This window comes from Ctenopharyngodon idella, chromosome 22 (assembly GCF_019924925.1).
Source record: "Ctenopharyngodon idella isolate HZGC_01 chromosome 22, HZGC01, whole genome shotgun sequence".
Taxonomy (NCBI): domain Eukaryota; kingdom Metazoa; phylum Chordata; class Actinopteri; order Cypriniformes; family Xenocyprididae; genus Ctenopharyngodon; species Ctenopharyngodon idella.
The window spans coordinates 15,098,769-15,125,654 of NC_067241.1; the positions used below are offsets into that span (position 1 = coordinate 15,098,769).

Below are 26,886 nucleotides of genomic sequence, written 5' to 3' on the forward strand. Positions count from 1 at the left end.
CTATCAAGTTTGGGTAGGGGCGTGTTTGTTTTGGTGATTTCAAATATCAACAGAGTTTCTCAGAAATTGCTTACTGCACCTTTAATAAACATGACTCACGTTAAAGCAAGTTTGAACTTCACACACCACACCAACCATGAGAATCAAGCTCCTGAAACATTCACGTGGACCAGCAGGGATCTTCTAGCTCAGATACAGAGTGAACTTTATAACAAGTACAAGACTCTGTCCTTCAGATCTGATGCACTTAATGAATAATGGAATACAAACTCTAAAAATTATTAATAAAAGTGCCAAATCTCCTGTATAATCCAATTCACTCACCATTTAAACAATTTTCTGTGAACTAACGGCCTCATAGATCAGGATTATATCAAACTGGCACATGAGCAAACCAGTGATTCTCCAAGAGCTGAAAGGTGAAGTGTGTTAAAAACATTTTAACCTAGTTTAATATGCACAGTTAACTATAAGTAAACCATCTGTTGGTTAACATACTGAAAAGAGAGTAAATACTGTGACACTTTTGGGCTCAATGTGTGGAAAACTGACAATGAAACAACTTATCCAAACTAAATCAGCTGAGTTTTGGGTAACGGAAATTTTTAATGTCTGTCAAATAATAATAAAAAAAAAAAAAAAAAAAAAAAAAAAAACATTGTTGATCACAAATGAAGGGCTCTAATTGGTCACACAAAGACACGGTTGTACGGTCATCGCTTGAACCGTAGCATCAGGAAACCGTGCTGAAAAACACATGGAATGGAAAACAGAAAACACAACTGAAAACTTTAAAATTAAAATAATATTAATAATAATAATAATAATAATAATAATAATAATAATAATAATATTATTACAAAACAAACAGGAAGTTGGTCCAAGTAAAAATCTGGACAGTCATTGTTGACGTTTTAAAACATTCATCATAAAAACAAAGTCGAGTGGTCATATTTCAACCCTATCAAATATAAATGGATTGTTTGACGTGGAAAATAAATCAAGCCGAAATGTGTTTCTGCTTTAAATTTTACTGGAGTGAAAAGTGACGTGAAACAAAAAAAAACTAGTGGAGTGCTAAAATCTGCTTCCTGTGCTACTCTACGACTTCCTACGGTGATTCGCTTCAGATTTCAAGTATCTCTTGTACCATCAAAACTCCAGATGCAGTGAAACATTCACATACGTAACGCCATTCAAACGCTTCGCGTGATAAAGTCACGTGTCCGTGCTCCCGACGAAGAAAAGAAAGGTGTTTGTGAGAACAGGAAGACTGCGTTGATGAAAGACAAGTGCACACGTGCAGGATCCTGAGTGCATGCTGTCCGTGGGTCATGTGACGTGTGAAGCGGGTCATGTGACGAGTGTAAAGGGTCTGAGATCTGACGCGGTAAAGAACGTCTTTTCACCATCAGAGATATTAGCACAATTTACAGACAAAGTCTTGATATATTCCATGAGATAGTTAACTTTTATAACATTTATAATTATAACAAGGGGAAACCATATAAACAAACGTCAACAGGAGGTTCTTCTGCGGCAGCGTTCAAATTCAATTTTTCGCCTTTTTATTGTATTTTTTTGCTCGTTGTTTCGGCCATTCACCTTTAGATCCGACCGTGTTGCGCTCTGTACGAGTGAGCGTGTCCGTGAGCACAAGAAAGCGTCTCTTGGATTGGGAGGAGTTTGTTACTTTGTGGTTTATTAGAGTCGCGTCTGAGCCTCGGGAACGTAGATCTCGATGCTTTCGGCGCTCTCGGTGGCAGAGTTCTGCCGCTCAGACACGGCTCGCTTGGCCGCCATCAGTCGCTTTCTGGCCTCCTGACGCTGCTTGTCGGCCACCGAGTCGCCGCTCTTCTCCTTCCCGCCGCTGGATTTTACCTTTACAGTCTTCTTTGGTGTGTGGGCTGGAGCGGACTTCTTCTCCTCCTGAGGACAATCATTTAACAATTAAAATGTGATTATAATGCTAAATATCACATTTATTATATTAAAAATTATATAAAAATATATTATATAAACACTCTGTGATCTAATAAAAAAAAAAATACTACAATTAAATATTTCTAAATTATGTTGAAAAGAAATATTAAATTCAATGATTAATATTCATAATTTTAAACAATTAAAATAATTATTAAATAATAAAAATAAAATATTCATAATTAATCATTAATAATAAATATCCTGCAGCCTCAGTTACCAAAGAAAAAACAAAAAAACAACTAATAATAAGTAAATAAATAAATAAAGTGTGTGTGTGTGTGTATATATATATATATTTTTTTTTTATATATTTATATTTTTGCAATAACATAATTCATATTTAATCCTTACGTTTTTTAACTATTAAACTAATTAAATTAATAAAAATAAATATTTAATTGAATCCGTAATATTAATTTTAATTAAAATACACCATGCTAACTAATATTAAATATACATTAATTAAAAAATTAAAATACATAAATACATAAAAAAACATACATAAATAAATAAATACTAAATATTAAATAATTTATTTATAAAATAGAATATAAATTAAATTATGTATAAAGCAAATATTTAATGAATTAAGTTATTTAAGTTACTAATAAAAATAATAAAATAAATATTACAATTAATCATTAACATTAATTTTAACTATTAAAATACACTATGCTGGCTTATAACATTAAAATAGAAATTACATTTTTCATTTTTTTTTATAATTTTAAATAATTTATATAATACATTTAGAATACAAAAATAGAATAACAAAACTCATGTATAAAATAATGTGCATTATATTAAATATATGTATAAAATAATAAAATCAATTATCAAATAAATATGTAATTAATATGAATTCTTAACATTTAAATGCATTATGCTAGTGTATCACTACATTTGCACAGTGTATTACTACTTATGCCTACTAATATATACAAGTAGCATCTGTCGCACTACATTTTCATCACATGACCTTAATTACGAGGATGGCAGCTCCAATAAGGGAACAGTTCTAGATCTAAAAACTGACATATAACCAGAAACCAGAACTTCATTCTACCTTCACATTGGTTATACAAGCAAAAGGAAGCGTTACGATGTTGGAAAGGTACATGAGTTGGACCTTTTTTTCCTGGGTCTCAGACATCTTCCAGTCATTGGACCTGAGGAGGTGGAGCTCGTCGAACTTCATGCTGATGTCCTCGATGGACAGCTGCAGCAGATCCCAGAATCCGGCCAGATCCTGCGCGGTGGGCCGCGGCTGAGCGCTTGCATCCTGACGGAAACAGACATCAGACTGTAGCTTGAGTGAATTTTTAAATACTTAAAACCAAGAGAAACTGGAAGAGGACATCTATCCACTTCAGGTCCATCGAAACGGTTTGTGTGTCAAAATGACCACTACATATTTGTAATATGATTTTATTTCCCAACCAGCACAATGATGATTTGAGTCCTACTGTGTAACATACGGTACATACACTACAACACCGATGTGACCTTATGAAATCTTCAATCGATGTTAGATGAATGAACTGAAATGAGGTGCTGAGAACATCAGCGTTCAGTCATGTGGACAGAGTGCCAGCAGAGGGCGCTTCAACTCCAACCTCATGTTTGTGAGTCACATGAGCGGTTCTGGGTTGACGATCACCACTCCTGCAGTATTTCCAAGTGAAAGAACATATTTAGCAGGAAATAAGAATGGCGGGACTAGATTTTATCCAACAGATTGAACGTAATAGAGTCATTCAAAACACACTAAGATATTATTGGATGTTATTTCTCCACATCCTGTAGCCTCAGTCATATCAGCAGAAAAAAAGCCACAATAAGAAATTGTGACGATATACTAAGTATTGCAGTAACAAAGTGTGACACATTGCGATTTATTACCTTTTATTTAAATGCAAATGTCCCCAAAAGGAAAACTTTGTCCACATATATTTTAATCTCATAAGATAAAGTTCTCAGTCTGTTCATTTCACATCCTCATATTCATTCACTCCTTCTTCCCTTCCTTATTCAGTATTTTCCTTCCTCTAATTTTAGACATTTTTAATAGAAATTAAAGATAGTAAAAATTAAAGATAGTAAATAATAGAAATACTACATATACTCTTTTCACACACATATACATACGTATACACACACGCACAGAATTTTCATAATTTAATTCTATATTAAAATATTTTTTGAAATTTATATATTTACAAATATATTTAATGTAATTAAATGAATAATTAAATGATAAGATACATATATATACATTATATATTTATATTATATAATATAACTTTTATCGTTTAATTATTCATTTAATTACATTAAATATATAAATTTCAAAAAATATTTTAATATAGAATTAAATTAAATTATGAAAACTGTATGTGTGTGTGTGTGTGTGTGTATATATATATATATATATATATATATATATATATATATATATATATATATATATATATATATATATATATATATATATATATATATAACACACACATTATTTTCATAATTTAATTATATATTAAAATATTTTTAGAAATGTATACATTTATTTAATGTAATTAAATATGAATTAAATTAATAATAGAGGTGAAATAATGAAAAAAAAATTAAATGATAATAAAAGGATACATTATATATGATAGAATCACTATAAAGAATAAATTAATTTAGGAAAAAAAAAAAAAAAAAACGTGGGGGAATTACAGTAATTGAGAGGCACAATTGTGGTATAAAAAAAGTCAGATATTTTTTGCATTTTGACTTTTTTTTTTTTTTTTTTTTTTTTTAAATATGCCCTGGACATTAAATCAGAACTGACCCTATAAGTGAAGTGGGCTCTATCAGGATACTCACCAGGTTCTGCTCACAAAGGCCCTGGAACTGCTGGAACTTCTGAGACATCAAGAGCTGAGCGCTGCCGACCGCACTGCGGACCTTTCCTAACACTACAGGAACACAGAGACAGAGACGTGCTCTTCGTCAGGCTGCTATCTATACGTTTAACTCTGACAGCGTGCCGTCAATCACGCCACACAGACAGCAGCAACATTGATTCGTTACGTTTGCTACTGCCTGTTGTGGAGCAGAGAGAAACACATCATCATTTCTGCATTATCATGTCACAGAAGCTGCCATTGATTTTCCATCCTCTCTCTCTCTCTCTCCCTCCATTCATGCCAGGTTCAAACCTAATAACTTTAATCACAGGCTCGAGGAGCCAAAATTAGCAGGCAACAGAGAGACGTTTCTGATTAAAGCTCATTAATGAGGCCACACGTTTAGGGAGAGAGTGATATCATCCTTTATTCATGGATCCGCTGGGCATTTGATTCGTGTCTGTAAATGGAAGCTCCTGAGATCTGAGGGACAGAACGTCAAGATAAACCTGCTGCAATTAACAGCAGCTTCCTGGACATTCATTTCAGTAGTAACGGCACTGAAAATACTACAAGTCTGAATTAATATTAATTAATTAAGTCTGAAATAAGGTTTTCGGTTAAATATAGTAAAAAAAAAAAAAAAAGGTAATTCAAAGTAATTATTCACAGATTTGTTACGTCAGGGTGACATTCTCCCTAAACAGAATGACAGTAACCAACTTCACTGCCATTCAAAGCCCTTCTAGCAAGATATTATTAGAATTTTTTAGTCATATATATATATATATATATAATAGGAAGGAACTGAAAACGCTCTGCGCCAGTAGACACACACTGTTATGAATGCCCGTGTGGCCGTGCGCATTTTACTTTCGCTTTCCAATTCGGGGGCGGCAATTGCTTGAATGGTGGGTTCATTATTGTTCTTAATGAAAAACAAAACTTATCCTTTGCAGGTTCCCAATTAGCACTGGGTTTAAATACAAAATATTGCAAAAATCCAAAAAATCTTCTGCCATCGTCTTGTCAGTCATCTCCTCACTCTTGTAATAAATGAAATCTGACTCCTGCTGCTGGTCTGTGCTGCGACTCTCGTTCGGCACACGCTGAATTGAGCAAACACGTTCAGTTTTTAATTGTAGTGTCTGTTCTCTAACTGAACTAAATGATTTTTATTACTATTAAACATCAAAACGACGGTGGGGGCGGTGCCTGCGGTGGGCAAGTGATGTAACCGGTGTTGCAACTTGCGGCTGAACACCGGTAACGCCGTTAACTAATTGAGTGAATTAAATTAATTGCTTTTATCCATTAGGAATTGCTTGAATAATGAAATTCATTGTTGGTTATTTTTATTATCGATTAGATGTTAAGCGAGTAACTCACCCTCCTCTGACAGCTCTTTGTCTTTGGTCTCTTGGTCCATCTGCTGACACCAGGCCTCCATGCGGTCCGTCTCCGCCTGGAGAAGCTTCTGGAACCAGCGTCCGTCCCTGAGGCACGCCGAGCCCCCGGGCTGCTCCACGGCTCCATTTACGCTGCCCGTCCCGGCCTGCAGAGACGGATCCGGCGGCGGGAGGGAGGATGGGTCCAGCGCAGGATCCAGCTTTTCCTGCAGCGAGGCAGAACCGGAGCGCATCACATTCGCTCGTGAGAGCTTGTGCACACTGCCGTCCAGAGACTGGTTGGGCGTCTTATTCTCCGAAGGTTTACCGTCGGTCTGCTCCTGAGATTCGGCCTCTGTCGTCTCCTGTCTAGACGCCATGCTAGTGAAGCGACTGAGTCTAACACACAGAGAGAAGAGATGGGCTGTTAAAGACACTGACCAACACTGACAGCAGAGTTCAGCTCCAGGTCAACACGGACTCTACTAGACACTTCCATTAGTTTATGAATCCATTATGTAAAAATCAATAAGCTGGAAGTCTGTTTGAAACTACTTGGGAAAAAAAAAAAAAGCATTTCTTCTGAAATATTTGTTTTATAATTACTTTATAATATTGTCATTTTACAATAAACATCATAATTATACATTTCCTTAAAAACTGTAACTTAAAATATTTAGAATTCTAAAAAAAATTATGTAATTTTTTAATCACCACCAATAAATTGATTTTTATCATTTATTTTTTACATTTATAATTATTTTACAATACTTTAATTTTACAATAAACATGACATCCTAATTATGCATTTCCTTAAATATTGTATTTTAAAATAAAATTAAAATATTTAGAATTCTACAATATTATATAGTTTAATTTTTATCACCACCAATAAATTGATTTTTCATCATTTATTTTATACATTTGTATTTTATAATACTGTAATTTTACAATAAACTTGCCATCACAATTATGCATTTCCTTAAATATTGTCATTTGAAATAAAATTAAAATTTAGAATTACTATACAATTTATTTTTTTTATCACCACCAATAAATTGATGTTATCATTTTATACATTTATAATTATTTTATAATACTGTAATTTTACAATAAACATGGCATCACAATTATGCATTTTTTCTTAAATATTGTAATTTAAAATAAAGTTCAAATTTTTAGAATTACTATATAATTTTTTTATTATTTTTTTATCACCACCAAAAAAATTGATTTTACCATGTTATACATTTATAATAATTTTATAATTCTCTAATTTTACAATAAACATGGCATCACAATTATGCATTCCCTTGAATGTTGTAATTAAAAATAAAATGATTTTTTTTAAATTCTACAATAATGTTTATTTTTTATCACCACCAATAAAAAGTTGTAAATCATAAAATCCTAAATATTGCAATTTACTATTAAACAATTATAAATATTATTTTTATAAAACTAAAAATACATCTTTATAAACGTATTAAATATATTATTAGTGATATTGTAAAATATCACTATAAAAATCCTTCATGTAAAGAAACGTAAAAAAAAAATCATGATTAAAAAATGTGCTCTTCTTTTATTTAAAAAAAAGGAATAGCAGATGAGAGAAAGAAAAATAAAAAAAAAATTAATACTCCAAAATACATTCCTCTTAACATTTAAAAACCTGAAATTTATGTTAATTTATTAATATCAATTAAATATGAAAAATGCTCCACTTCATTTGTCCAGCTTAGGAAAAAAAAAAAAGAAAAAGAACTGAACATGAGGAGCAGAAAAGAGACCGCAGGCCAGGAGAAAGACAGACAGCTGGTGTGTGGGAGACAGCATACTTAAAGAGAGACATGTAAATGAGAGAGATGCAAAGATATGAAAATAGACTGCAACTGAGAGCGCCAGGAAACAAAGCGCGCGGGAGATGCGGACAGAATCTCATTATCTCTTGCCGTCTACACTGAATCATTACTTGTGAGTGTTTCCAGCACCATACATGGCTGAGAAAGCTGCGCTGCTGACTCACAGACGCCGATCAGACCAGGCTTTTGTGAGAAGTGCTGCCGTCAACATGCGTATCAAATTCCAAAGTGCTAAACGGAGGAGGAACATTTCTTTGCTCAAGGATGCAAAAGGCAGAGAGGAAACTCACGGCCTGCCGTCTTCAACCTGAACCCCGATGGACTGGAACCTGGTGGTGGGAGTTTGTTCCTCTTTCAGAACCGGCTGCACACAATCCACCTGCGACAAAAAAGTTATTCATCTGAAAAGGATGCAACACAATACAACTCAAATGTTCTCATACAATTAGTTCAACACATTTCCTGCTCTTCTGAAATAAAGTTTGAAGTACGATGTGACATACTTAACATTTATAAATCAAACCTCCCTCCCTAGTTTCCCCAGAGCATTGAATGAAACTAAAACACAAAACATTTCATTCAGAATTAGTCATGGTATGACACATTCATGAGCTCATTAACATATCACCGCCCACATTTACATATCAGTGCCTACTCTGTATTCAACAAATTAGCCTGTCCTGATGAATGACAGTATGAACGGCACGCATACGATTTTACACGCCTTATAACAAAAACAGACAATATCTACAATTTTCTAAAACATTTTCATAAAAAAACTAAATTTTCTTAACTGTCACTCCCCTTTTTGAGCAGACGTGAAAATGCACTATCCAAACTGAAATGGTTATAATTCAAGAATGCTTTGGAATATAGACCTAAGTTTGGTCTTGTTTTAAAGAAGACTCTCAGCAGATTGTTGCTGAAAATGAAAGAATGAATGTATGAAAAAGTTACTGAAGTTTAAATTTACTGTGTACTGTACTAAAAAGTATTTATTATAAAATATACATTTTACAAAATAATTTTTACTCTAAAATCAATATAAAAATCAAAGCGCATATGTCGAACCAAGTTGTGTTCCAAATTTGAAGTTGATATCACAAAAATTAAAGATCCCATGAGATTTTGCTTTGGCGCTGTACCAAAAATAGCCACTGGGTGTCGCCCATATTCCATTGAAATTTTTTTGATCCATTCTCCTGTAGCAAATAAATACATTTCTGTCCAAATATCACTTGCTTGAGATTCAGACCTTTCTGACAATGTGTTTTGTCAAGATTAGATAAGTGACTATAAAGTAGTTAAAATAAATTTTGTAATATGAAAGATGACAACGGCCACTAGGGGGAGGAGCCCGCTAAAAGGATTTAAAGTACCGTTTCCATGGTTTTCACAGGATGAATGCTGAGTTTACCTAATTTATGATGATTACTGAAATATGCGATACGAAAAAAAGGCAATAAATAAAAACTAGCTAGCGAGACGGTGATAGTTAAGGGGCTAAATATGACTTCATGATTATGCATTTCTTATTATATTATATATTAAAATATCATTATATATTATAATACATTTTTAAATGTTTAGAATTGTACAATATTAAATAATTTTGCATGTATTACTTTTTATTATATATTTGTGGTTTATATGTATTTTACTATTTTTGTAAATAAAAAGCGTAAAGCATGGAATATGATAAAAATGAAAACTAATCCTTAAATTGATGAATTGCTTTTGTTCCTCTTTAGTCGCTTGTTTGGTGATTTAATAATTAAACAATTTGATGTGTTTATTCACTAATGATTTTCTTTAAATATTTAACAATTAAATTTAATGGCCCTCCATAGTATAGATGGGCATTTCTTTCATTATTACAATAATAATAAAGTGATAAATTGTCAAATATATAAAAATCCTAAATAAATAAAAAAAAAAGTCTTAAATGTACAGTAGCAAAAACAGCTTTTTTATATCTAATAATGTGCTCACGATGACAGCGATTTGCAGCAACAAATCAACCAGAAGTTGCTTTAAGCTCAAATGAGCAACTACTGCAGATGCAAAACAGAGAGGAGTTTAAGCTTATGCAACTGAGCAACGGGCAACCTCCAACGCAAGTGAAGTCACATGACCCGATACCAAAAATGCAATCCAATAGCATACATCACGGCAACATCATAAATATTCATGCATGCACCTGAATACCAATCGATGAGAGTTTTCTCTTGGGCTGAGCTTGCGCTTCGTCAGGTGCCACTGTGAGACTCGCAGGCTCGTTTCTGACGTCTGCGGCGGGAGAGGGCGGGACTATAGCAGGAGGAGGCGTGGTCACTCTTGCACTGGGTAGATGTACGGGTTCCCGCGGAGCAGGGATGGGCGGCAGGATAGGCGGCCGCTTGGCGCCTTTGACCAGACTTCCTGTCCGAGAGCTGGCGAGGCTGTCGGAGGAGTTGCTGCGTCCTGATTGGCTGTTGACCTCGCTGCGCTGGTCCTGGCTGTCCAGGTACGTGTCCTGGGCAGATTCTGTGCTGCTCTGGACCGTAACCGAGATGTAGGGTTTGGAGGTGGTGCGTGGAGGAATAGGAGGAGGAGCCTTCTTACAGATGGCCGTACACGTGGAGACTAAAAAAGACAGGAAGATGGACTGTCAGAACGTTTTCACTATTGTTTACTTCAGTACCAAGTCGATACTTAAAAAGCACCTATTATGCTTTTTTACATTTTCAACTTTCAAAGTTTCTGTAGATTTTATAAAGGCAGATTTAAAGGGGACCTATTATGCCCCTTTTCATTAGATGTAATAGTCTCTGGTTTCCCCAAAATTTGTCACTGAAGTTTCAGCTCAAAATACCCCACAGATCATTTATTATAGCTTGTCAAATTTGCCCCTATTTGGGTGTGAGCAAAAACACACCGTTTTTGTGTGTGTCCCTTTAAATGCAAATGAGCCGCTGCTCCCAGCCCCCTTTCCAGAAGAGGGCGGAGCTTTAACAGCTCACGCTTCGGTCGCTCAACAACAACAAAGCTGGAGAATCTCACGCAGCCAAAATGAGGATTGTCATTAACGGTGTTCAGCCTTACATTGTTCAAACCGGAGTCGACACTGATGGAGAGACTCAGGAAGAAGTTACAACTTTTAGAATGAAACTGGACGTTTCTGAATGGTTAGTGGATAAATTTATGTAGTTGCTGTGGAGTTGATTCAACTCATCGACTAGCATGTGCCGTCATGTTAATCTTTTGTGCAAATCCAGCGTTGAATTGACCCTCGTTTGTGAAGCAGTCCGGCGTAAAATGACGGCATGACAACAACACTCTACTACAACAACTCTTCCTCTTCTCTAAAGCAGCCCAACATGGCCTCACCCCCTTTGTTGCGTGTTCTCGGGGGCGGGGTTTATGTAAATTTTGGGGTTAGTGATGTCACTAACCCAGGAAGAAGCTTGTTGTAGTCCCTACCAGCCGTTTGTTGTAGTCTGTAAACAGCGAAATTCTGTAAAAGAAAATATCTCCCTTTGCATTGAACTTGGAGTGTTGTAACTTTGCAGATGCTCAAACAGCAACATTACACACTAACTAAAGTTAAAAAAGTGAAATCATAATTAACCACTCCTTTAAGACTTTTTAAAGATCTTTTTAAGGCCAAGTAAAGAAAAGTTAAGGAAAAAAGTGAAGGAAAAACACACGATCGATATGTTTTCTACATGTAAATATTTAGAGTTGTTTTAACAACACTTCAAAGTTTCAAAAATACAACTTCCAACTGATCTCCATTACTTTTTAATTCATTTTACAAAAAAAAAAAGCTTTCTAACCACTAGAATATGGACATAACTTTTACTGTACCTTCTCACCCTACTGCAAAAAAAAAAAAGCAGTGCTCTTGGTGTTCTCCATCTTTTTTGTCTTGTTTTCCAGGGCAAATATTGAAAAATTCTTAAATAAAGATACATTTACTTGAGAAGCAAAATGATATAAGACTTGTTTTATGTGAAATGGATGAGGAGGTTATGATCAAAATGAACAAATATCTGCCAGTGAGCTCTGAAAACTTAATTTAACTTAATTCAAAGCTTACTTCAAAACTCATTGGCATATTTGTTTTTTGTTTTAAGTGTAAACTCAGTTCATTTTGCCTTAATTTCTCAGAAAACAAGACGTCATATCTTCTTTTTGCTTTTCCAAGAAATGTATCTTGATTTAAAGATGTTTAGATATTTGTACTGGCAAACAAGACAAAAATACTGAGGAAGATATTCATTTTTCATAGTGCAAGCAACATTTAATGCCATGACTTTATGAATTTATGACTCTGATTTAAGACGTTTTTAAGGCCTTAATTTGTGGAAGAGCAAATTAAGACGTTTTAAGAACCGCAGAAAACCTATTTTTCAAGTTTTAATGCATTATTAACTTTTAAATAGCATTAGTATTTAACATTTAATTTATTTAATATTGTTTTATTTTCAAATAGTTAAAGACTTCACTAAAATAAAGTTTTAATGCTACAGAAATTGGTACAGAGATCTGTGAAGTTTTACTGGTATTGGCACTGACTACTGAAATTTTGGTACTGTGACACCACTAATTCTCACCAACCCAGAAACAACCCTAATACAATGTCTCTTCAGAATGTCACACGTTTTCTCCCAGCAGCCTCTGCTCTCAGGAGCAACAGTAAGAGATGAGACAAAGACAGGCATTTACATACTCAAATCTCGACAGCATTCCTCTCATGCCGGCTGATGGCAGACCGCGTCAGGAATGTGTCGGGCTGCGCCCACAAAACATGGGCTGCAATCTGCTGACGAGACTGCATGTTTTGTACGGCGTGTCACGAAGCCTGATGATAACGCTCAACGGCGTATTATTAGCCTGCTGAACAGTGTAGGAGAAGCTACTTTGAAACTATATAAGCTAGTGGGCGGCCTGACTAAAATCTTACGGTGTGAGTCATTTTATATCACGATACAGTTATTTTTGCAGGAAATTCAGCCTCAAAATGTTTTATTAAATGAAATGTGACGTCCAATGTTTGAAAATCTAGTGGATTAAATGCTTAAAAAAAAAATGGAAATTCAAATTCATGGACGCAAGTGAATAGATTATTGGTAGCATACTAATGGTAAGTACAATATCAGCGCACAAACAGCTTTACATTATGAAACACAAACAAGAAAAACATTAAGACGACAATATCTGCTAAATTATCAGATTGTTTTAAATTGCATAATAACTTTTTCTGGGAAAAAACAATAAGGAAGAATCTCAATTAGTGTGACAGCATAAAACACAAATTAACATGAAATATAAATGTATAAAAAAAATTATAAAAGAAATGTTTGTTGAGCAGCCAATCATCATATTAGAATGATTTCTGAAGGATCATGTGACACTGAAGACTGGAGTAATGATGCTGAAAATTCAGCTTTGATCACAGGAATAAATTACATTTTAAAATATATTACAATCGGATACAGATATTTTAAATTGTAATAATAAAATTGTAATTGTAATAAGCAGAAGAGACTCTTTTAAAAACATTAAAAAATTCTTACTGACCCCAAACCTTTGACCGGTATAGTGTTATTTTTTCCTGACTGAAATCACTGAACTGGAAAACAGTCTTAAACAGTAGCAAAATGACCAATAGCCTAGTCCAAACTGCGATGAATTCAACTATCCTACTAAAAAAAGTTAAATTAACAGCATTGCTATTTTCCGTAAATTACAGTTCAACACTCACGATGACACTATTGATAAATACAAAGTTCTGTCATGAAACTCTAGATGGCACAGGCTGACAGGTCATTAACTCAATCTGCTAAATCAATCTGTGCTGCTCAACCTTCAAATACTTAGTCAGCATTTCCTGTAGCAGTTGCAGCGCACTTTCAGAAACACTCCACCTTCCCTAGCTCCACATGTATAGATCTGCTTTGGGTAATTCATGCTATATTGTACAGCACAAGTCCTGTACTTTTTCTGCAGAAGCAGCAGCATTAACAGCAGCAGTGTAGCATATCTATTCCACCAAGACCAAACATATCAACATTGTCATATCCATTACCATGCCTAACACTCCGAGAGCTGTCATGACAGATATGTAGTATTTGTGTTCTGTCAATACTGAAGAACAGAGTTGGGCTAAAATATGACATATAGTCAACAGTTTTGCAACAAGCACAATGACTTGTGTTACTGAACAATCAGGGCAATATCTGCCCTCCCTGAAGAGGAAGAACTGTTGGTGAACAATTCTCCTCTATCTTGTCTGTGCTGTATAGAGGACTCGGTGCCAGGACAAGTCCAATGCGGGGACTGTGGAGCTCACAGACAATATTGGATAAATCTGTTTCCTCTCTCTGGCATTGTCCGCTGTGCTCGCCGTCTGGTGCCAGGACAGATGCCACACAGCAGTCTATGACGATTTGATTGCTAACACAGATGACTAATAGTAGGACACAGGACAAACAGATAACAAGCTACTAGGGCTGGGTTAAAAATGTCAATTTCTCGATTTTAATTGATTCTAATTTTCATTAACAGATATTGATCTTATATATCTATATATATATATATATCTTATATCCAAAGAACTGATCTTTAAGGGCCCGTTTACACAACACTATTTTCAACTAAAAACAGAAAACTTTTTATGCTTTTTGGCCATTCATTTACACGACAATGGCGTTTTGGGGCCCTGAAAATGCAAACGTTTGAAAACGGGATTCAAAGTGCAAGTTTTTGAAAGCAATAGCATTGTCGTCTCTGTGTAAACTATAAAAATGTGAATTTGTGAAAACGGTGATGTCATCCGCATATGTATTACGCGTTCAGTCCATAGGCGTGTTTCTTTACAAAGTGACATCGCCATCTACTGGCGTGGCAGCAGAATACAGCGATTTTAGTCATTTATGCGGATCCGTGTGAATGGGGATCATTTTGACAATGTTGTCATCTGTAGGCGAAAAACACAAAGGAAAAGCTTTTCTGTTTTTAGTACAGCATTGTCGTGTAAATGCACCCTTAAGCTGAGTCCGAAATCGCGTACTGTCTGAGTAGGTACTACATTTGAATATAAATTTACTTCACGACTGTTGAAAAAGTACGTTCTATATAGTATGACTGTGTGTAGGTATGAAAGAAATCCGGACATACTACATCTGCCATGTTGTTACTGTCACATGACCTACCAGCGTCAGTAACATCCCTTCAACTCCATTCACAAATCCTCTCCTGTGGCCTCATGGGATAGTAAAGTGACCATCGTATGCGCACTTCAGAATCTCGCCGGAAGTAGTAAGTCAACCGGGTACTTTTCGCCTACTGTTCTTCAAATACTATAAATTCGGACATACTACTCTGTTCGCATACTTTTTTTTGCATACTATATAGTAGAGAAGTATTCTATTTCATACACAGCGTTAATCTTGTTTTGAGTTGATGCCTGAACAAAACTTAACTGAACATGATTTGTAGCAAAAATGCAGTTTTATGAAGAAACTGAAACAATAAATACATTTTTGGTGCTCTTTAATGTGAAGTTACAGCTGTTGTGCTTTAGTTCAAGCGGATTGTTAGGCTAACCGATCATCTCTTCCGCTTTACTACTAGTTACAGCATGAAATAAACATGAACATCAGAAGGTACTTTGAAAGATACAGTACAACTTACCAAAATGTATCATGTCTCATGTAATCAGTAGGGCTAGGACAATATAGCTATTGATACATCGCGAATCGAGAAATGATTCTGGATCGATTCTGAGATTTTCTGAATGCATCGCTATTCTCTCCCGAATTGATTCTGAGCTTAGTTTTTAAACAGCAGAAGGCACTACATGCTTTAGAAACAGCTGTACTCTGCTTGCTTCCAATTCCTTACTCACACCACTTGAACCTTCTCTAAAATAATCATTCATAAAGTTTGAAAAGGTTGATGCGAATTACAAGGGTGTTTGCAGTGGGCTGTTTACATTAATCTTGCGTTATAAAAGCATTTTGAAGTTCAAGTACATTCTCAGACTCAGCCAAAGGTACGAGTGATCTTCATGAGCATTTGAGCGTGCGGTTAAAAACTAGCCTAGAGCGCCATCTGCTGTTAAAAACTAAGCTCAGAATTGATTCGAGAGAGAATCGCGATGCATTTGGAAAATATCAGAATCAATCCACGAATTGCGATGCATCAATTTATTGTCCCAGCCCTAGTAATCAGTGTTTCAGCCACGGAAAGACATCAATTAAACAGCTTGTAAACGATATGTCATGTAATGTCACATTTATCTCAGCAAAGCCAGTCAATGCCCAGTCCTACAAGCTACACTATGGCACTCAAGAGAGTCAAAAAAGCATAAGCATTGGCAGCAGTAATGCTCACCTCTATCAGCATAGAAATAAGTTACTCAAGATGCCATCAAGGAAAGCACAAACCCTTATAATAACGAAAGTGCAATGGCTAATTATTTCCACTGACAGCTATTGAACGACTGACTTCAGCTTTGCTTCTCTGAGATGTAGTGGCAATTTAATTAAACACTTTTATACTGAGAACAAATCTCAAAGAATTAATTACATCACACAACCTCCCTCGGGAACTTCAACAGTTGAGTGGCGTGAATAAAATACAGTAGTTTTCTCTTAATATTGGGTACTTTGCAGCACTGAGGGTGATATGAGTTTATGACACAGTTGTGGCTCTACAGGGGAGGCTCAGATCCAGATTAACGCATTAGAGCCAGTCGCTTTGCCCCAGGGCACCAGCCAAACCTCGCATGGCCTTTCTGTGAATGCATGAGGACAGGCACCAAAATACCACCAAACTGAGAAGGACTTGCACTGTGGCTTCTTTCCTTTTATTGTTAAAGAGTCACCAATAAAGTTATGGATCACCCCAAAAATGAAATTCTGATTTTATTTACTCACTTTTATGCCGTTCCAATTTATTTCTTCTGTGGGGCACAAAAGGAGAAAGTCTTATATAACTATTTTTCATATGACACTTCATCGTAACCACGTCTATCAAAAAACCATTTCATGAGTCGATATGGACTAGTTTCATGATGCTTTTGCCGCTTGACTGACGTGGTCACTGCGAACGGTTGATAAATATTTTGTGCTGCAATGAAAAAAATAACAGCATAGAGGTTTGAAACAACATGAGGGCGATTTAAAGCATGATTTAAAGCATGTTGGAAATCATCAACACTAAGTCCACCACAAACAATTTAGACCTATAAAGCCTACGAGGACCGGAACTAAAAATGACTTTTTTTCAACCAATTAATCTATCAATTATTTTTCGATTAATCGAATAATCTAAGGATTTTTTTTTCTCTGGCTATCATTTCAGACTTTACAGAGTTAGAGTAGGAAAAAGTACCAGATTCCATTAAGAAAACAAAACTAGTTTTACCTTAAATTTAGAAAATTATTTGAGTGACAGTGGTTTAAAGAGCCAGTCTGAGTACAATGACTTTGAGTAGCTTAAAGGATTAGTTCACTTCAGAATTAAAATTTCCTGATAATTTACTCACCCCCATGTCATCCAAAATGCTTATGTCTTTCTTCAGTCGAAAAGAAATGAAGATTTTAAGGAAAACATTCCAGGATTTTTCTCTATATAGTGGACTTCACTGGGGTTCAACGGGTTGAAGGTCCAAATGTCAGTTTCAGTGCAGCTTCAAAGAGCTCGACATGATCCCAGACGAGGAATAAGAGTCTTATCTAGAGAAACCATCGGTCATTTTCTAAAAAATTATATACTTTTTAACCACAAATGCTCGTCTTGCACTGCTCTGCACCACGCATTACGTAATCACGTTGGAAAGGTCACGCGTGACGTAGGCGAAAGTACCGATCCAGTGCTTACAAAGTGAACATGCAAAGACTAAGTCAAACTGCCTTTACACGAAAAGTAAAACAACGATGTTGAACGATTTTGAAGTTTTTCACTCTACCGCGGTACTTCCGCCTACGTCACGCGTGACCTTTCCAACGTGATTACGTAATGCGTGATGCATCGCAGAGCATTGCAAGACGAGCATTTGCGGTTAAAAAGTATATAAATTTTAAATTTTTTAGAAACTGATTGATCATTTCGCTAGATAAGACCCTTATTTTTCATCTGGGATCGTGTAGAGCTCTTTGAAGCTGCACTGAAACTGACATTTGGACCTTCAACCCGACGAACCCCAGTGAAGTCCACTATATGGAGAAAAATCCTGGAATGTTTTCCTCAAAAACCTTAATTTCTTTTAAACTGAAGAAAGAAACACATAAACATCTTAGATGACATGGTAGTGAGTAAAATATCAGGGAATTTTGATTCTGAAGTGAACAAATCCCTTAAGTAATGTCACAACTAAATAATAAATCTTGGTCCATACAACCCATAAATGCAAAGACGTGTAACAGACTACAGAACCCATCCCATCTCTTTCATCACATTCAGGCTTGTGCACTTAATAAAAAAACAAATCCTAATAAGGATTACATCTTCTCTCCAAAGCACAGCAAATGTTTACCAAGAAGAGAAACATTTATCTAAAAGTAGGACATGGCTGAAAATACTGAGTTAACTTTTCAAACATATATTATAAATTAATTCCTGCAAATGCAGTTATTCACAATATTCTCCATGTAATCTCATTCTTCTGGAGGGTAACTTATGTTTGGGTTAGGTTAGGCATCCTCTACATTTTCAGCATGAATCAGAGGAGATTTAAAATCTATGCAAACACTATTCAAAGTGTATGTTCTCTCTTCCTGACAAAAGCGTTCGACCTTATTCAAAACACGGTGCACAGACACTGGCCATTGTTTGTGATCAGATTCAGATCTCACACGTGCAGCGTAGACACAGATGCATTAAATGCCCTAAAGCAGCATTTGCATGAAAAGCAGCATGCGTGAAGTGTACGCTGTCATGTTCAGGTAGGAAATGCTGTCATGCTTTGCCTGTCTAGACGGATGCATCAATATAAACACTCCTCCGGTAGCCACCATACCATGCTAACATGAGCTAACCTGCTAATGCAATCCAAGCACCACTAAATCAAATATTAAAATGATCAACGGAAATGCATTTCCGACGCTAAATCTCGCTATTATCAGATGTGTTAATAGTGACTTCCTCTGACCCTGAGCACATGCCAAAACCAGCACACGCGATCCGTCTCGAGGCGCTGTGCGCGCGTTCGCTCGTTCCCGCGCGCGTGCCCACTCACAGTACAAAAATCCACACACCTTTTCCTCTTCCTCTCTGTGTAAAGCGATCACCGTCGATGGCGTATTTCCATCTCGACACGTTAAACCGAAAGGACACAATTAATTGATCCACTGAAAGGTTTTCTGTTCTGTGTTGTTTCGTCCACACTGCCGAACCCACTCGCTATAATATCCTTCCGTTCAACGGATCCCACCATCCACGTCTCGAGGAGCCGAGGAAAAAGAACCGATCCGGTAATCCGCTTTCAGGACGCGGGATTGGAGAAAGACGCGCTCGAGGCGTTCACTCTCTGTGCTCTCATTGGCCGGTGGGCGGGGCGTAAGCTCTTGACGCGGGCGAATCAGAATCGCTGTTTGTGCGTCACACAGAATCCCCGCTTGCGCGCGCGTTCTCTCTTTGGCAGCAGAGTTGCCAAGTCTGCTTATTATAAGCAATTTTGGCCTTGTTTTTTCCCTCAGAAAGTCGCTTATAGATTTAGGCAGTCGTGGGCTGAGATTTTTGGGCTTATTACCAGAGTACAGTTACGTATTTAGGTTTGTTACTGGTTGGAAAACAGAGAACAAGATTTAGTGTGTGTAGTTTCTCTGTCTGTCGTTATTGAACCCATAAAACTCACTATTACTTTTTATCAGTCTAGTTTTCACATCTGAAGTAAATTGATTCAGCATCTTTATGCCATTATAAGCTGCTTTTGATGCAACAGCAAGACATTTAAATAATAAAGCTGCCATCAATGTACACAAATAGGCCTAAATAATATCTTATTTAGATAGCAGGGGAGAATAAAGTGTGGAGATTATGTGTCTTATGAGTTTTGAGGACAACAAAATCACTATTCTAATTCAGTGCTTTTATGCCAATTAATTTGGTCATGAATAATGTGCCTTGGGAGTTTTTATAAAAGGGACTATATTCTGCCCACTATTTTTAAAGGGGTCCTCAATTTTAATTTTACTTTTTTAAATTTAGTTAGTGTGTAATGTTGCTGTTTGAGCATAAACAACATCTGCAAAGTTACGACGCTCGAAGTTCAGTGAAAAGGAAGATATTTTCTTTTACAGAAATTGCTTTTTTGGACTACAACGAGCTTCTTCCCGGGTTGGTGACATCACAAACTCCAAAATATACATAAACCTCACCCCTGAGAACACACAACAAAGGGGGTGAGTCCATGTTGGGCTGCTTTATAGTAGAGGAAGAGTTGTTGTAGTAGAGTGTTGTTGTCATGCCGTCATTTTTTGCTGGACTGCTTCACAAACGAGCGTCAATTCAACGCTGGATTTGCACAAAAGATTAACATGACGGCACATGCTAGTCGATGAGTTGAATCAACTCCACAGCAACTACATAAATTTATCCACTAACCATTCAGAAACATCCAGTTTCCTTCTAAAAGTTGTAACTTCTTCCTGAGTCTCTCCATCAGTGTCGACTCCGGTTTGAACAATGTAAGGCTGAACACCGTTACTGACAATCCTCATTTTGGCTGCGTGAGATTCTCCAGCTTTGTTGTTGTTAAGCAACCGAAGCACGAGCTGTCTTCTGGAAAGGGGGCCGGGAGCAGCAGCTCATTTGCATTTAATGGGACACACACAAAATCGGTGTGTTTTTGCTCACACCCAAATAGGGGCAAATTTGACAAGCTATAATAAATGATCTGTGGGGTATTTTGAGCTGAAACTTCACAGACACACTCTGGTTACACCAGAGACTTATATTACATCTTATGAAAAGGGTCATAATAGGTTCCCTTTAAAAGGGAAGTGAAACCGTATGCATTATTCCACCATAAACAGTAGTATGCTATATTGTGGCCACATAACCTCATTATGTTCCGTGTTTATAATTTAGAAAGCTATCTAATTTTTGTGTAAAATGTTTATCATTTGTCAATCTGGTCAAATGAAAGAGATGTTCAAAATCACGGCTGATATTACTTCAGATTCATCCATCACATCGGCAAAGTCCCTTTCAAGGAAAGTCTGTTCACTCGGTGGCCATATTTGCAACACCTCCGGGCAGCTATTTCGGGCATCCAAGACCAACTCCGGTCTACTTGAATAGGAAAATCCTGAAATCTCAAAAACTGCTCACATTTACATAACATATTTCAAATCAGAAACAAAATCTGACATGAACTGTCCCATAAATGTTGTTTCTTATGCTCAAATAGCATTAAAAATACATCGACTTTATCAGGACTTATTCCGCCATATTGCACATTGCATTTTCTCCCATTCATAATATGAGTGCACCGTCATTGTATATCTAAAGTCTTTGTTATACGTCACGTTGAGTGCCTTATACAGTATACCATGCAGTAAGCTGCTCATTTTGTCAAATATAGTAGGTCATCTGGATGTTGCATATAGAAAAATCAAATTTACAACTATACTGTGCACATTATACATATTATAGTATGCTATTCCAACCATAGCCATGGACTGGGCAATGATAGCACAGGCTTTTTAATGCAGCAGAATTGCGGCCAAGGTTTGTTTTTCTTGACAGCTTGCTACCTAAACTAAATTGCATTAGCCAGATTCCTCTCCAAAAATAGACTAGATTTCATTATTTGCTGTTCTGAGTGTAGCTCTGTACTAACACTACACAAGTGGTGTATCTTTTCAAGACTCAAGATGAATTACAATACATTTAACCATTATGATGAAATTATGGGAATGTTGTTCGATTGAATAAATCTGGTCTTGCATATTAAATTATAAGACATATCAAAATACAGTGAAAAGCAATACAAATAAAGTAGATCATCTTTAATGAAATGTGAAAAACCAGACGGCCCACTGACTGCTGGTTTATCAAGCGTTGCGCCAAACTAATCTGATTGATGTCTGTTAATTCCTCTGAAACCGGCTAAGATGAGGTTTAATTTGCAGTGGAAGTTTTGCCAGAGTCGGTCATGATGGGACGAGAAACATTAGCCGTTAAGCTCAAGGATTCATCTCCGCAGGACACCACCAGTACAAATGTAGGTCAGAAGACTTGTGTATGTGTGTGTGTGAGAGAAAGACAACTCGCTGTTGCACACTTGGCACTGGCCATTTGAGACGTTATAAACGTCCAGTAGTCTACGTGAACTGAGTGAAAAAGGACCAAATCCGTCCAAAAGCCACGTTTATCTCCAAAATGAACCAAAGCAGTTCATTTGACTCATGCACTTACATATATATGCCTTTTGAGATGAGATGGGTGAGTAAATGACGACAGTATTTTTTCGTTTTTATGTGAACTATTCCTTTAAGGATCTATCATGAGACTGTCTTCATGGTCTACGGCTGTTTGACTCTCACACCATGATTCCAGATCATCTGTCTGGACTTGCCCACATGCCGACCTCTCAAAGGAAAAGCGATCTGACTTCACACTAAGGTCTTCATTACTGAGAAACAATAACAGGGCCGGTTTGATTGCACTGACATCACCTTTGGAGGCAATAAAATGACATCATGATAATCGAAAAGTCCATGAGGCCTGTGCTTATCATGAAGTCATTATATTGCCTGTCGTGAACTTTGCCCACCTTTATCAGTGCTTATGGTTTCTGTTTATGCACATGCAAATTCAGCGCTATCTCTGTGATTCTCAATAACCAGGTCACATGTTGTTTTTTGCAGTGGTTGGCATCATTACCTTAAGGTGTTCGGTGATTTTATAATCAAACGCATCAATCATTCACTGGCTTTCATTAGTTTTTCATGTCATAAAATGTTTTTTAGACCAAATCAGTCATAAACCACAGAAGAACAACATGCACTACTGTTTAAAAGTTTGAGGTTTGTTTAATGTTTTTGAAAGAGTCTCTTCTGCTCACCAAGGCTGCATTTATTTGATTAAAAATACAGTAATATTGTGAAATATTATTACAATTTAAAATAACTGTTTTCTATGTGAATATATTGTAAAATGTAATTTATTCCTGTGATCAAAGCTGAATTTTCAGCATCATTACTGCAGTCTTCAGTGTCACATGATCCTTCAGAAATCATTCTAATATGATGATTTGCTGCGTAAGAAACATTTCTGACTATTATCAATGATTTATCAATGTTGAAATCAGTTTTATTTAAAGAAACATTAAACATTAAGGTGCAGTAAGCGAATTCTGAGAAACGTTGTTGAAAGTGGATTGGATCAAGCACCAGAACACACTTGCAGCCAATCAGCAGTAGGGGGCGTGTCCACTCATGAGGGGGGAAGTGCCTGTGCTGCAGAGGGTGTTCATGAATGTGGGGGCGGAGCTATCAAGATGGGGTGTGATCCTTTTGGGTAGGGGCATGTCTATTTTGGTGATTTAAAATATCAACACCGTTTCTCAGAAATTGCTTACTGCACCTTTAATTTGGTTTTAGGTCTAATAATGATGTAATTTAAATTGTAAAATACTTAATGATAGTATTTTTTGTCCGACTTTTAATGCTGGTGTACATTTTCTGTAATACTGTATGTATTTTTATTTTGAATCTACTGAGAATCCGCACTGAAAATAATGAATATTATTATTATAATAAAAAAAATGTCTGGATGCATAATGTCACAATGCAAAATGTCTTAAAGAGGTCATGAACTGCGTTGTTTTATTGTTTTATAATGTTACCTAAGGTGCACTTACAATGTTAGCATGCTTTTTACATGAAAAAAATATAATAATTTAGAAATAAAAGGCATTTTTCCTACCCTGATTTTAGCCCTCTGATTTGAATGCTCTGTTTTAAGGGGCGTGTCTGCTGTGAGACTTCAGTTTAAACGCCCACTGCTGTGATTGGCTAAAATCTTTGCATTTGATATAGCTAATTACTCTCTTGAAAACTTTTAGTGCATTTTTACTATTACAGCTCTCAAGGTTAACTAATCGTGTAAATTGTTGATTATAGCATTACATTTAGATCGTGGCATGAAAGGTTGCAGTGATGAACACTGTAGCCGATCACAGACATGTCATTGTCATCGTCATTGTAACTCAATTTCTGCACACTAACAAATGCTTTTATCATAAATAACAGTACAAACTCGATATAACTAAGACATTCGTTGAATAAAACGGGAGTTTTGGTGCGTGTCCAGAACTCAGTCACTGATAAACTCGCGCTGTTTGATTGACAGCTCCAGCGACTGTAAAGGGAGCGTTCTTTGATCGCTTTCTATATACAATTTAATCACCATTTAAATAACAGATTATTGTCATCCTACTAAGAGAAACAATGTAAAGTTGACCGTGTAGTCACTGGTTTGATTTACTGACACAGACAAAGAACATCTGACTGTACATGAATCATTACATATCAGATCAGGCATTAGAATTAACACAGTTACTTACATGTTGTTGCATTACTGTCGAGTCCATATCGTAAAAGTCTGTTTGCAAAGCCTGCGCCGAAATGCGATTGATTTACCAAAGAATCCAGAGTGAAATGTACCGAATACAAATAAATAAAGCTCAACTGAGACATTCACATTGTTGAACATAAATAACCATATTCCTAGCATTAGGATCCTTTGAAAGGTAATGTTATTTTTAGTCCTGTATCGCTCTTCTCTCCTCCTCATCTCACTAACACGCCAGTGGGCGGGGCTAACGCTGCAATGATGAAGTAGGCGTTGATTTCTTCTGCGGAGGCGGGGTTTCACCTATCATAGATAGGCACATTCCAGAATCAGTTGTTCAATGAGCTGGTGTCAATAAAAGCTTTTATTGGACTAACAAGGAAGTTTTCAGTTCTGAAACTTACAGCATATTCTTATAGTACAATGGCCTCTTATATATATATCAAAAGCTCAAGGAAAAGTTGATTTCTCAATTCATGACCCCTTTAACCATCATAGAAACAGGCTTGATTTTCTATAGGCAAAATATAATTTCTTTTGATTTTGGGGTGGTTTATGTTATATAGCAGGTTCATTAATGCGATCCTCTCTGAAGGTGTGTTTGCATGCGTGCAATACTCACTGGTGATGCTGTTATAGCTGCTGATGGATGAGGTTATCGGTGGAGTCTCGTCGGAGTCCACAGAGCCCGTATCATCATCTTGAGAGCAGCCGGCCTGGATGGCCCGCAAGTAACTGTGGCTTCGAGACCGGAAGCAGGTGGGTGTGGGCAGATCCAAGGCCTCCACCGCTTGAGACTCCACCTGCCCGTAAGCCGCGTTGCTCATGTAGCCCTGCTCCACCTGAAAGGACACGTGCAGGTTGAAACGACCCGTGCGAAGCCTGCGGGGCAGACGGCCGCTGCCCACCCACAAGCGTGCCTCGCATGGGGAGAGATGGGGCCGCCGCTTTAGGGTGGACTGGCGCATTGTTGTGTGGACACGAAGAGGAAACGGCTCTAAATCCAACAGCAGATTTCCATGCTTTAGTGAATCTTGAGTGGTTTCCATTTAGTCTATGCAACAAATGAGGCATAACATGAGAAAAATCCTGGTCCTTGGCTGTGGATGAGGACTTGGTTTTTATAAAATGGTACAAAATGCTTGTAATTTAGACCATTTTTACCAAAAATTCTTATTCAAAAACCTTGGAAAATTGCAGAAAAAAGAAAAATATTATTTGTATTGTTTTATATCTGTTTACTTAAAAAAAAATTCAAAATTAAATTATTTAAAAAATAATAATAGAATAGAATAGAATAGAATAAATGCCTTGCTTAACTAAAGCAGGACACACAAATAATTTACAAAAGAATTTGCTTTTTTGGCAGTGCCAACATAGCAGGTCTTAAACCTGAAATATTTTCATCCTCTCTCTTTTTTTTCCAAATCCATCAGGAAGAAAGCAGAGAAAACACTTTAGAAAGTCAATGAACTCTTCTGTGGTTCAACTGACCTTAAGGCTTTCCAAACTATCCTGCAAACAAAACACAATCACGGTTCAAACTCTCTTGATGCCTGCTGGGAAAGGAAAAGCAGCGGTAGTTTTCAAGCCTGAATGAGCCGTTTAGATGGAGAGTAAAGTGAAAGTTTGTGTTTGTTCATCCAGCAGGTGACACTTCTCACAGGGACACAACAGAACTGGAGGTTTGTGTGTGTTTGTCATGGATAAACCTGACAATTAAAGGCAAACAAATAGAAAAAACATACCAAACTGCAGTAATTAAAGTGACTTTTGAAAGAGCTCATTGGATTAAAATCACGAGATAATTCCTGGGAAAAAGGACTTCTTTCTCTTTGATTCAAGCAATTTCTCTCCGACAGCGTTCTTCCAATCTCAGAAACAACTCCATAAAGTGTCTATCAGTCTTCACAATCATCTCACTAAGCAAAACAGATCTTCAAAAAAAATCAATTCTCTTTCCTCTTAAAAAATCAGCAACATTTCAGACCCTCGACTGGCTTCACAAGTCTTGATGTCCTCATCAGTATGTTAAGAGAGAATGTAGGCGAACGCCCAAGTATCTCCGCCCGATAACATGCTCTCAAACTGATTTCCCACCCTCCAAGTCTCCTTAAACTAGCTTAAGGATGTCGTACAGCATTTTTAATCTGGAACACTCTGTTCCTGCAGGTCAAG

At 36.5% G+C, this 26,886-nt stretch overlaps 1 protein-coding gene across 6 annotated transcripts in view; it reads right to left on the reverse strand.

Moving 5' to 3' along the window:
- Positions 1-582: 582 nt before the first annotated feature.
- The window catches only part of dlgap4a (discs, large (Drosophila) homolog-associated protein 4a), a 136,184-nt gene continuing 109,880 nt past the window's right edge, over positions 583-26,886 (reverse strand). For 3 of the 6 annotated variants that reach the window (XM_051879836.1, XM_051879838.1, XM_051879837.1), the window contains 7 exons: positions 25,331-25,550; positions 10,334-10,758; positions 8,424-8,512; positions 6,270-6,667; positions 4,858-4,949; positions 3,053-3,268; positions 583-1,929 (listed from right to left, as the gene is read on the reverse strand). In XM_051879836.1, coding sequence (XP_051735796.1) covers positions 1,705-1,929; positions 3,053-3,268; positions 4,858-4,949; positions 6,270-6,667; positions 8,424-8,512; positions 10,334-10,758; positions 25,331-25,550 — 1,665 coding nt within the window. In that variant the 3' untranslated portion in view covers positions 583-1,704. The other 3 variants (XM_051879842.1, XM_051879840.1, XM_051879841.1) reach the window with 2 other exon arrangements.